This window comes from Leucopleurus acutus (assembly GCF_964270905.1).
Source record: "Leucopleurus acutus genome assembly, chromosome: 10".
Classification (NCBI taxonomy): domain Eukaryota; kingdom Metazoa; phylum Chordata; class Mammalia; order Artiodactyla; family Delphinidae; genus Leucopleurus; species Leucopleurus acutus.
This window is the reverse complement of record NC_139153.1, coordinates 28,110,088-28,123,547: the sequence shown is the minus strand read 5'-3', so window position 1 is coordinate 28,123,547 and position 13,460 is coordinate 28,110,088. Positions and strand designations below refer to the sequence as shown.

General features: G+C 44.4%; 1 protein-coding gene across 2 annotated transcripts in view; it reads left to right on the top strand.

The window, feature by feature from the left end:
• Window positions 1-13,460, top strand: part of PTPRG (protein tyrosine phosphatase receptor type G) — a 736,510-nt gene that overhangs the window by 554,782 nt on the left and 168,268 nt on the right. For both annotated transcript variants that reach the window (XM_082848957.1, XM_082848956.1), the window contains exon 6: window positions 6,776-6,842. In XM_082848957.1, coding sequence (XP_082705083.1) covers window positions 6,776-6,842 — 67 coding nt within the window. The remainder of the gene's footprint in view (window positions 1-6,775; window positions 6,843-13,460) is intronic.

Here is a 13,460-nt window from a genome sequence, read left to right as displayed (position 1 = left end):
CCTGTCAAGTGCTGGAATATAGATGATGATATGAGACTGTGACCTTCCCCTCTGACAGGAGCTCTTCCTTCTCCGGTGAGATGCGTCTGTGATATTTTGCATATCTATTAGATCGTGCTTAACTACGACTGTGGAAATTCATTCTTTGAAGTTAAACCAAACCTCCTGGCCAGAAATCCATACTTGCTGTTACTTGATTGGGAAGTGAAAATCCTTCGTTTCATAGAAAGTCCTACAGCCTTACAGAGCTCCTTCTTCATTGGCCATTACACCTTCTGGATCGTGTCTCTTTGACTTTCTGCCATGGCAGTTTGGGATGGTAAATGCACCGATGCCTCTGATTCCACCGTTTGTAATCCCACTTCAGCAGCAACAGTCCGGAGAGAAGAGAAAATGTTATTGCGATATCAAAAGGGAAAAAAGACATTTCTGCGTTAGAAACTGAGACGATAGGGTGTACAAGAAGAAAAGTCAAATTTCTGAGTATTAAAAAGAAGAGCCGCGGGGCTTCCCTGGTGGCGCAGTGGTTGGGAGTCTGCCTGCCGGTGCAGGGGACACGGGTTCGTGCCCCGGTCTGGGAAGATCCCGCATGCTGCGGAGCGGCTGGGCCCGTGGGCCATGGCCGCTGGGCCTGGGCGTCCGGGGCCTGTGCTCCACAATGGGAGAGGCCACAGCAGTGAGAGGCCCGCGTACCACAAAAAAATTAAGAAATAAAAATAAAAAGAAGAGCCAACCAAAGAATGATGTTTTCAGTATAGATCAGTGGTTAGTAGTTTGATGCTCTTATCTTTTTTTTAATTAAGATTTATTTAGTATTTATTTACTTGTTTATTTTTGGCTGTGCCGGGTGTTAGTTGCGGCACACAGGGTCTTTGCTGAGGCATGCAGGATCTTTCCTTGCGGTATATGGGCTCTTCCTTGTGGTGCTTGGGCTTCTCTCTAGTTGTGTTTTGCGGGTTTCCTCTTCTCTAGTTGTGGCCCACAGGCTCCAGGGGGTGTGGGCTCTGCAGTTTGCGGCGCACAGGCTCTGTAATTGAAGGCGCGCAAGCTCAGCAGTTGTGGCGCGTGGGCTTAGTTGCCCCGCAGCATGTGGTATCTTAGTTCCCTGACCAGGGATCGAACCTGCGTCCCCTGCATTGGAAGATGAATTCTTTATCACTGGACCACCAGGGAAGTCCCGTTCTTATCTTCTTGAACATATAGATACATTTCTGAAATTATTGACAAGCATTTATTTATTAATAAAGGAATCTGTTTGGTGCTCTGTCTCTGGAGAAGCCTTAACTGAAATGCAGTGTTGTAAAACAGCCAAGTTATGAATGGTTTTTGCTTGACAGCAACTTGAACTAAAACCTGGTGAGTGGTACCCAAGGTGTTGAAGTCAGAATGAAAGAAACTGCAGCATCCTTGCTACATGGCTCTTTAGGTAAGAGCTGTGGAAGAAGAGAAGAATCAGATCTGAAATCAGACCTCCTAAGAAGTGCTTGCCCTTGTCCTGATAAACACTTTAGCTTCTGAATATACAGTTACCTGCTAACCATCAGCTTGGACGGATCATCATCTCTGCAACTCAGGAAGGATGTGCAGAATCTCTGGTCCTGCTGTTTGTCAGTTTCCCCCGCGGCTGTGGTTAATGGTGTAGCCATTCACCCTCAGCAGGCATAAATCCTTTTTCCCACAAGAGGGTATTGGCTGGATACAACATTTATAGGACCAAAGGAGCAGCTGGCGATGTCAGTTTCAAGGCAACTAGGTCGTCTTGGACATCCTATTTAGCAGATGGCCAGGACTTGATAGATGGAAGGTTATTAGGATCCAAGTCAAGGGCCACATGGCACCGTGGATGGGAAAAGTAAACGGCAGCACATCCGAATGCAGACACACAGTCTGGTGGGGCTTCTCTGCCTCATGTCATTTTGCTTCAAGCAGGAATAAATGTCTGTCTGCCTGTAGAGCCTGGATTATCAACACATCTCTAGAGATTATCAGTAAGTTGGTTACTAAATTGATAGTTGGCTGAATCCTTATGTCTATTATTTAGGAAAAAAAATTTATGAAGTTTAGATTTCATCAGCATTTATATAAATTTGGCCTTTTGCCCAAACCTACATGGTTTCCTGTATTGCTAATGTCTCTTTGTCTTTTGGTTATATCCAAAGACAACTTAAAAGCTTTCATTTCAGAGCCCTCTGTTGCATCTGTATTGGAAGTGCCCTAAGCTATGTTTTGCAATGAGAGCACAAACTCTGCAGGGAAAGGGGTGTCCATTTCTTCTCGTCCATTTTAAGCTCAGTTTTGCAATTGCTGCCCTTTCCGTATTACTGCGTAACTCCTTTGATCTTAAAGTGGAAGGAAGCAGATTTCAAGAGCTAGGAAAACTCCTCCTGTGGCTTTAGCAGGAGCAGTATATTACAAAAGGGAGTGGATGTCAAATAAAACATAAATTTGGATCATCTGAAATTCGAACTCAAGGAGGTATTGCTTTTAGAGCCAAGTGCATTGCGAAGTCTCAGGGCTAAAACTGCTGTTGTTTGACATTCATTTACATTTGAACGTTTGGGTCCGGTTGTTGCCCTGTCATATCCAGCCCTTCCTGAATGTTGCATTTGTACTCAGCGTTACACTCCAAGCTTCATGCATTTCATTCTCATAACATTATGAGATTTATCCCCATTTCACAGGTGAGGACACTGGAGCTCTAAAAATTGCAGTTTTTCCCCACCCCTTGGCCTCCTCTACCCAGGGCAGAGACCGGAGTATAAACAAGGGTTGCTGCTACACCCTTTCCGTAGGCATATTTCAAAGCTCCCCAAATTGCTTAGGTTATGTCCCTGGATTTTTTTACGTGGCAAATTGGTTGAGGCAGTGAGTGGAAGGGAATATTTCAGTTAGGGTTATGCCTTTCTGGAACAAACCCACTTATTAACATGCTCTTTGGATTCTAACCCTGAGGTTTAGATCCAAGACATGAACTGGAGAGTAGGCTCTGTATTATTAGTAAGTTACTTTGACCAGCCAGTGATCTCCGTTATTCTTTCTCTCTCTGTCCATCTTCTCAACCCCAGCCGTATAAACCAGCAGTGGAGGCTGTGGAGATAAATGGGCATTGGAGAAGGCTTTTCACTTTCCGGATTGCTTAGAATCTAGGGTCAGGCTCTTGAGCTCAAATGAGACCAGGACTGAGTAATCAGGCACAGAGATAGTGTAGTCAGAAGCAACCAGAAATTGAAGATGGAGTAGGTTATCAGCTTATTTTCCTTTTGCTTGGGCTACAGACATCATTGGTGGATGTAAGTCACAGAGGATTAGGAACAGTTTCCTTGAAGTTTCACATCATCAGATGAGACTAAATGCATTAAAGTGCCCTCCTGACTACAAAACATCCCCCCACAGTTGGGATCAAAAATCAGTATCCGTGAAATGTTGCCATGGTAGAGGAGGGGTTAACACAGTTTTGTAGAAGCACATGAGTTGATCAGGTTGATGGTAGATGTTGTGCCTTGTGATGGTGGCATCTCACTGAGAAACTTTCAAGACAAACTTTAAATAAGCAAAGTGTATTGGTTAAGAAAATTATTGATATTATAGCCTGTCCCCATCTTCCACCTCTGTACACAGTCATGAAACTCAGCTAAATTTTGCTCTGTAATTGATGATCCCAATTAGTTGAAACAACAATGACTTTGTTACTTTAGGTTGGCTGGGCGGTCCTTCTGGTCAAGGCCAGCTTGGCTGGTCTCTGCAGACTGCAGGTGGTCCATCTGAGGCTGAATGGTCTCAAATGGACTCACTCTCCTGTCTGGTAGTTGGCAGGCTGGTGGGTCTAGAATGGCTTCAGCCTGGACTGCATGTGTCTGCTCTTTGTGGTCTCTCATCCTCCAGTAGGCTAGCCTGGAGTTCCTCACCTGGTGGTTTCAGGATTTCAAAGATTAACAAGAGAGGATAAACCCTTGCATTCGCATCCCTGTATAAGCGTCTCCCTGCCTCATATTTGCTGTCCCTTTGGCCAAAGCATGTGGCCAAGCCCAGTTTGTCTGTTTGTTTTTAATTAAATAATTTCTTTATTGGCTGCGTTGGGTCTTCGTTGCTGCGTGTGGGCTTTCTCTAGCTGCGGCGAGCAGGGGCTACTCTTTGTTGTGGTGTGCGGGCTTCTCATTGTGGTGGCTTCTCTTGTTGTGGAGCATGGGCTCTAGGAACGCGGGCTTCAGTAGTTGCAGCAGGCGGGCTCAGTAGTTGTGGCTCGCGGGCTCTAGAACGCAGGCTCAGTAGTTGTGGTGCATGGGCTTAGTTGATCCGTGGCATGTGGGATCTTCCCGGACCGGGGCTCAAACCCGTGTCCGCTGCATTGGCAGGCAGATTCTTAACCACTGCACCACTAGGAAATCCCCAAGCCCAGTTTCAAAGAGTGGAGAGGCTGATGTGCGCTCTTGATGGGAGGAGTGGCCAATCACATTGCCAAGATGCATGTGACAGGGATGGCAGGAGTTTGTGGCCATTTTGCTATTTCCCACATACATTAAAGTAACTTCAGGTAGTTGAACTGGCATTAACATGTCTCGCAGACTGAATCTGGACATGGGAGAAAGAAGACCGTGTTTTTGCCTGTAACTTCAGTTTGATATGAGATATTTCTGTGGGCTCTTACTTTGTTCTGTCACTTGAAGTTTGGCCATTTACTGGTAGATTCTCTTACCTTGCATTCTTGAGTTGTGTTTCCGTTTTTGGTCATGTTTTAAAATTTTTGATTAGTCTGTGCCATGGTGCAAATATGATTGTTTTTCATTTTGTGGTATTCTGTGGATGTTTGCCTTTCAGAAATGTTTTGTGCTTCAACCAGTGGTTTGAGCTTCCTTTCGGGCAATTTTGGAGCTACACTCATGGCAACTTCCAGAAATCCATCATTGTGATCTGATACACTAATACTTTTTTTTTTTTTGTAGTACTTGTAGTGTTTACAATGTAGTACCAAATTCCACCTCATTTTATTAGTCTATAAACATAACCCCATACTTAATGACACCTGTGTTTGAATTTAGTTGTAACTCAGGGCTCCAGACAATAATATATAATCGCTGTTAACTCAATAGAGCATCCAGTCCGGGTTTTTCATTCTCAACTTCTGCATCGTTGGCATTATGGGCCAGATAATTCATTGCTCTGGGGGGCTCTTCTGAACATTATGGGATGCTTAGCAGCAGCCCTGCCTCTACCCACTTGATGCTAATAGCCTCGCCCTTCCACCCTTACTTGTGACGACCAACAGTGTCAGCAGACATGGTCAAATATCCCCTGGGTGGGAATGGGGAGTGAGAGATAGGTAAAAAGGCCTCCAGTTGAGAACCACTGCTTTAACTTGGAGACGCTGAGGCAGAAGAGAGAAAGAAATTGTGAAGTATGACTTATTATTAGAGAGCAAACTAGGATTGGCAGCCAGACAGGGAGGATCTATAAGGGAGGAAGGGGTGTGGCCATTTTTCAGCTACCTTAAAACTTAACCTAAGTTGGCCCTGGATTCATCTGGATTAACCAGGAAACATCAAGTTGGGTCTTGCTACCCGTTGAAAGTTTCGTCAGTATCTCAACCTTATTGTGTTAGAAGTGGATTAAATGTAAATAACACCCTGGGGAAAATATTTTAGGAGATATGCTGACCATAGATAATGGATTTGGGGAAACTCTTTATTTGGAAAAAGTTCAACATACACAAAAGTAGAGAAAATTGTATCATGACCCTTCTGATACTCATCACCTAAGATCCTAAATGATTGATTAATGGCCAGTCCTGGTGCATCTATACCCGGCTCGCTTCCTCTGATATCCACTCCAGAGTTATTTGAAAGCAAAATCATTTCATTTGTAGCTATTTCAATATGTCTAAAAGAAAGAACTTAAAAACCAAAATTATAATACGCTGGTGGAATTTTAATCTTCTAGAAAGGACAAGAATGAGAATTTATGCCGAGTAGTATCAGAACACAAGGGGAGGGCGTGAGGGTGAAGATCAAAGAGGCTTGACATTTCTTCGGCAGATTAAAAACTCTGGGGGGTGGGGGAGGGGAGGCCCCTGGTGGTCTAGTGGTTAGGACTTGACGCTTTCGCTCTGGGGCCCAGGTTCAGTCCCTGGTGGAGGAACTGAGATCCCACAAGCCCTGTGGCACCGCCAAAATTAAAAAATGTAAAATTAAAACGTAAAAAAATACTCCAGCGGGGAAGGGAGGTTGGAGACACTGTCTCTTCGAGCTCCTTTCCGCTCTACATTTTCCCTGCTCGAGTGACTCTTAGAAATGTCTCTTTGAGCATAAGTTAAGCACAGGGAATCGGGATCCTTAAAAAGGAGAGTAAGCCGGCAGGGAACAGATCCATTTTTAAAAAGAAGAGGAAAAAACCATAATCCCAAAAAGGTATTGAAATATTCAGTCACTGACGGATTGCTCTCTGATGACTTTCAATGACGTTTTAGCCGATTGGGGTCTACTTTTAATAAAACAAAGCAAGGGGATAGTCTGCTTGCTTTTTAAGATTTTGCTAGGACTACGGTATTTCTCTCCTGTTCTAATGTATTCTGAGAAGTTTCTTTCTTTTGATTTAGACATCCTCACTTGGTTTTATTATGTCATAAATCTCCTGTGTTTGGTGGGAGCCATGGTGTATGTGAGACCCAAGCAGCTTGCTAGATAGCATCTATTTCCCCCGCCTTCTCTTTAGAAGATTAAACTGAGACTGTTGTGTCTGATGCCAGAATAGATTTAACCAACCATGTTTCCTTTACATATAGGTCAGTCCAAGGGACAATTCTGCACTGGATCCTATTATCCATGGGTTGAAGGGCGTCGTACATCATGGTAAGTAAGCTGCGTGCACTTCCTTTTGCTGGGATGTGAAGGGCTAAGGTCTCCACCTAAAGGAATGGGTTATCTTGCAGAGGATGGAGTATGACACCCATTCCACATCCACTGATGTTGAACGGCATGAGGCCCATTATTTGATGGGTAGAGAGCACATCCATTTATTACCTGCAAATGGATCTGGGTTAACAGTAAGCAATTTGTTTCTCTTCAGGTACCACTCGGAATGCATGTGTTATAAATCAGAACACCCTAAGATGTACCATTCCTACACATTGAACCTGCCAGGTGCCTCATATCTATCCTAAAATTATTCCCTTTTCAAGTAACTTTTCATTTATGAATTTCTTGATTTGCCCCTCAGATGTAGGGGAAAAAAACTTAAGTAGCCGTGACAAGTCATTAAACTTTGCCGCATGTGAGCAAATACCATCGGCTACTAGAATGGAAAATGCTAGGCCGTGTTCTGTGCAGCAGACGTCGTATCCTCAAGCATAAAACGGGGAGAGAAAGTAAGATAGATGGGTTCTGTCTTACCCAACTGTTTTTTATTGGAGGAATTTCCCTGCAACTTGATTATTGGAGATGCATCATTACCTATGACATCAGGAGCCTCTAATTTCAAAAGTACCCTTGTCACAGGGAGGTGTGGAGATGAGAGGTACTGTAATGATTTGAAAGATTTGAATAATCTAATTAGAATTCCAAAGACATTGACAGAAATAGCATTAGTAACCTTACTACATCTCCCCTTCATCTCCACGGCTACGATAAAGACATCTTCACGCCTTTCTGGGAGGATGTCTTTTGACATTAGCCAATTCTGCAGAGCTTAACAAACATCTTACTCCCTTTTTCTCAGGGAAACAAAACCAGTTATCAGTGTTCCGTGGAAGCAGGTAGGATTTTGGATCGTTTTGCCCTTACAACTGTTCAATCATACAGCGGGTAGCAATAATAAACCTAGTGAAAGTAGCAAAATAGGGTGACTGAAAACGGCTCATTGAGGTTTTCACTGTAGAAAACGTCCGTTGCTTCGCAATTTTCGTTTGTATCTCTGAAGAAATCTCCTCACGCAGAGCTGGGAAGTAGGTAGTATGGAAGTTTGCCAAGGGAATAAAACACTTTTGCCAAAACTTAGACCGTCTGCTCCTTTGTGATTTGATGTTGATAGCAGTAGTGGTGGGTGTGAGACATAGGGAAATTTGCACTGGGCAGCCTCAAAAATGCACAGAAAGTTGATGTTATGGGCAACACGCTGTGTTCTCTGAGCTCCTTCCCAGAAGGTGCCTGGGAACTCTCAGTTCATCAAACACTTTCTTGGAATTCCAGTCTATAATATAGATTATGAGGTTGGGGGTTTGAAATATACTAAATGATGGATAGATCTTCCTTCCCCCTGGCTCTTCATCCTGTTTTAATACAATCACCCTACGAAGAATTCTGGAATCTTCAAAACAGGTACCTCTTCTTCAGCCTGAGAGGAAGCATTCCGTCAGCTATGGCATTTGAGTGGGTCTGTGTAATCTCATTTCCACAATGATCATTGCAGGACATTTCATATGTTAAAGATAAGCAGTAGGCTTCCTTTAGCCCCCAAATCCCCAAATCGCAGTAAACTCACTGCATAGTGATCATTCGGTTCATGACCTGTGCGCCGGCATAATCGTGTAATCCTTCCTCATTATCCACAGTTAGCCTCTAAGAGGCAGTTATATGCAGGAATATGATACCTGTTACTGGGAGGATGACAGAGATGCCCAGGATGAGGTTTCAACTCTACCTCCTAATTGAAAAGTCAGAGGAGACCTGCAAAAAATAGTTACCTGCAAAGGAAGTTCACTTTTTTTTGAAGTTTTAGACCTGAACATTTATTTCAGTATAACAGAGAAATAATTATCCCCTGGGAGGGGAGGGCATATATTTTCTTTAACACACAAGTGAATGTGTTTGTTAATCATTGGTATTTGACAGGAAGACGTGAGCATTCCTATTTGTGGGCATGTTTGGTTCAACTTTAGTCTTCTGGTAAAAGCCTGCTCTTGGTTTGCTCCCATGCGGCTGGCATAGCCCGAGAATTATTCCTCGTGCCCAGTTCTGGAGCTCAGATCAAGGTTTCTAACGTCTGGCTTTTATCCTGATCATGTTAAGTAACTTACACCACAAAGGGTGCCCAGACATGTGCCAAGGTGAGGTGAGGAACTGCAGAGTCTCTCTGTGAACACAGCAACCTAGCCCGGGAGGGAGTCCCAGCAATTCTGGGGGAGCATTTCTTCCATGTGCCATCGCAGGCATTATTAGAGTCTTAGGGTGGAAAGAGCATGGGCTTCGGAGCCAGACAGGCTGCGGCGGGGATCTCGGCTTTGCCACTCACTAGCTGGAACTATGGCTGCCTCCTTAGCCTCTCTGAGAAAGTTTACTTCTTTATTCAGCAAAAGTGTTGCACGCCCAGTGGGTGTGAGCCCTGGGCTGATGTACTGGTGAAGACAGACAGACACAGGCCAGCCCTGAGGTACCTGGAAGGGAGGTGAATGCCACCCCCTCTCCCTCCAGCCTGCCTGGAGCATTACCCCTTCCAGCCTTTACATTGCTGTTGCTGGTTCCTATATCAGAAAAGTTCTTCCCTCAGCTCAAAGCAAGTGTGTCTCCCTCTAATTATTTCAGGTCTCAGTTTGGATCTTATCTCCTCAGACAATTCTTCTTTTTTTTTTGTTTTTTTGGCTGTGTTGGGTCTTTGTTGCTGCATACGGGCTTTCTCTAGTTGTGGCGAGCGGAGGCTACTCTTCGTTGTGGTGCGCGGGCTTCTCGTTGCAGTGGCTTCTCTTGTTACGGAACACAGGCTCTAGGGACACGGGCTTCAGTAGTTGTGGCGCATGGGCTCAGTAGTTGTAGCTCACGGGCTCTAGAGCTCAGGCTCAGTAGTTGTGGTACACAGGCTTAGTTGCTCTGCAGCATGTGGGATCTTCCCAGACCAGGGCTCGAACCCGTGTCCCCTGCAATGGCAGGCGGATTTTTAAACGCTGCGCCACCAGGGAAGTCCCAGAAAGTGCTCTTTCTTAGGTGTTCATTTTTCTATGCAAATTGTGATTTTTACAAACTTGGAAGCATGAAAAAATATAAATAGAATGAAGAGAGGTGATTTGCCATTGATTCTGGTCCTGTCTATCCATTGAGCCATAGGTGGAAGCATTAAAATGTATCTAATCAGGGATTTTATATACGCTACTGCCAGCATACCCTGGAAAGGAAAAGAAATTGTGACTCTTTTTTTTTTTGCGGTACGCAGGCCTCTCACTGTTGTGGCCTCTCCCGTTGTGGAGCACAGGCTCCGGACACGCAGGCTCAGCGGCCATGGCTCACGGGCCCAGCTGCTCCGCAGCATGTGGGATCTTCCCGGACCAGGGCACGAACCCGTGTCCCCTGCATCAGCAGGTGGACTCTCAACCACTGTGCCATCAGGGAAGCCCAGAAATTGTGACTCTTATTCATCACTCTGACCCAGTCATTCACAATGCTTTTTGTATATAAGAACCAGGACTTGCAAGTAGCCACACCTGATAGAAATATTGGTTTCAAAGAGCTTAGTCTAATTCTAATGTTTTCAAAACCCACTTAAAAAAAATAAACTTGTGGGGCTTCCCTGGTGGCGCAATGTTTAAGAATCCACCCGCCAATGCAGGGGACATGGGTTTGATCCCTGGTCTGGGAAGATCCCACATGCCACAGGACAACTAAGCCCGCGTGCCGCAACTACTGAGCCCGTGCATTGCAACTACTGAGCCTGTGCACCACAACTACTGAAGCCCGTGCACCACAACTACTGAAGCCCGTGCACCTAGATCCTGTGCTCTGCAACAAGAGAAGGCACTGCAACAAAGAGTAGCCCCCGCTCGCCGCAACTGGAGAAAGCCCGCGCGCAGCAACGAAGACCCAATGCAGCCAAAGATAAATAAATAAAATTTAAAAAATTTTAAAAAGCAGTCCATTTCAAAAAATAAAATAAAACAATAAACTTGTATGTTAATTTGTGTAAAAATGTATCAATTACCCAATTGACCAATGCTAAGTAATGTACATTATATCCTCTGTCAATTAAAAAGGATGTATTATTTTTCTTTCAAGTTTTTCGATTACCTACTTTCTATTCTTTTTCATAATATCCACCCAAAGAAAATCCAGCAGACTGTACATATACCTAGTCTAGAACACTGACCACTCCCTCATGTCAATCATCTAAGAAAGAGCCATTATTTTGTTTTTGGAAGGAAACTTGCTAGTAGTGATTGTTTGATTGTTGAGCTTTGACTATCCGCCCCTCTTTTTTTTTTAAATATTTTTACTTTATTTTTATTTTTGGCTGCATCGGGTCTTAGTTGTGTCACGCGGGCTCTTCGTTGCGGCGTGCGGGCTGCTCTCTAGTTGTGGCTCGCATGCTCAGTAGTTGCGGCGCGTGGGCTTAGTTGCCCTGCGGCATGTGGGATCTTAGTTCCCTGACCAGGGATCAAACCCACCTCCCCTGCGTTGGCAGGTGGATTCTTAACCACTGGACCACCAGGGAAGTCCCTGTCTCTCTTCTCTCATCACCTTGCTTTCTGTCCTTTCCTCTTCCGCTGAATGTACTACCTTAGTGCGTAGGAAAGTATCTTCCTCCTTCACGGAAAACATAAAGGGGACAGTTAGAAATTGCCTCAGACACCAGTCAGGACGAGATGGCTCTTCTCCCTGTCCACCCTCCCCAGGCTCTTCTGAGAAACTTATCAGTGAAAGTACAAATACATTATCACTCGAGAACGCCTTTCTAGTGATGTCACAAAATGAGGCTCTTGCAAGCTCTCCTTGTTAAAACTCACCAATAGAAGTTGGGTCTATGAAAACCAAACTTTCTTTGCAGAATACCTCACCCAGTTGTTGACTAGTTTCTTCACTGGGCCCACTTTGGGGATATTTTCTATCCATCTTCTCCCCTGCCCTGGGATGCTCATTGTCAGCTCACCAGATCTATGGACAAAGTCCTAGAATAGTTAGACTCAATCCAGGCATCTAGCAGAAAGGGAGGTAATAACGTAAATCTGCACATACTTGTGACTACCCGGCCAAGTGTTTTCATTTGGTGGTGAAAGCTGGAGCGTCTGCATCTGTTCTTTTTTCCATATCCCACCTGCTAGGATTGAGGTTTCTATAATCAAGACTACCCTGGAATAGACTCCAGTCATAGAACAATCTGAATTCCTTCTAAAGCAGTGGCTAGGCTTTGCCTTGTCAACTGCCACTGCATCATTGGCCACAAATACATGATTTTAAAAGAAACTAGCCCTGGGACACAGCACTGCTGGCACTCCAGGACAACCACTGTGGGTATGAAGGTGGCGCGGCCTTTCCAAAAGCCGTGTAGCCGTTGCTGCCAAAGTTACACGTAGGCCGTACCCTCTGAGCCGGCAATTCCACATGTAGGTATATTCCCAAAACAAATGGCTACAAAAAGACCTGTACACAGGAGCTTTGTTTATAATAGCCCCCAAGTGGAAACAGCCCAGATGTCTACCAAGGGGAGCCTGGATATTCAAGTTTTAGTGTATTCATACAAGGGAATAGTGTGCAGCAATTAAAAATGATGATTTACACAAAAACAAAAGAACATGTACTGCATGGTTCTGTTTATGCAAAGCTCAAGAACAGACGAAACTAATCTCTGCTGATAAGAGTCAGAATAGTGGTGTGAAGGGGTACGTACAGTGAGTGAGAAAGGACTCAAGGGAATCTTCCCAGGCAGTAAAAAAATACTATATATCTTGATCTGGAGGAGGATTAGATTACATAAATATATTATAAACACTTACTACACTGTCCCCTTAGATTTGTGCATTTGACTCTTTGCAAACTAAAGAACAGCCCATGGATATTATACATTAATTTCTCAAAAATATTCCACTCACGAAGCTCTAAAATAATCTACCATCACATCACGTACCAGACAGTCAAATGTTAAAAATCCTGATAGTGTCGAGTGTTGGCAAAGATATGAATGCTGGGAACTCTCAGATTTTCTGGAAACAGTTTGGCAGTGTCTAGTCAAATTGATTCAGTAGTCCCGCTGCTATGTATGTCCCCTGGAAAAACTCAGATAAAAGCGCACCATGAGGGACTTTCCTGGTAGCACAGTGGTTAAGAATCCACCTGCCAATGCAGGGGACAGGGGTTCGATCCCTGGTCTGGGAAGATCCCACATGCCGCCGAGCAACTAAGCCTGTGCGCCACAGCTAACCGAGCCTGCGCGCCTAGAGCCTGTGCTCTGCAACAAGAGAAGCCACCGCAATGAGAAGCTCGCGCACTGCAACAAAGAGTAGCCCCCGCTCGCTGCAACTAGAGAAAGCCCGCATGCGGCAACAAAGACCAAATGCAGCCCCAAAATTAATTAATTATTTTTAAAAATGCATTTTAATTAATTATTTTAAAAATTGCACCATGAGCTGTGTATGAGAATGTCTGTGGCATTGTTTTTCTTAACTGCCCAAACCATTGTTTTTCCTAACTGCCTCTGATACCTATTGTTAGCAAGCTGGATAAATACAACAAAGTGTAGTCATACAACAGAACAGTTCACACCAGTGAAAACAC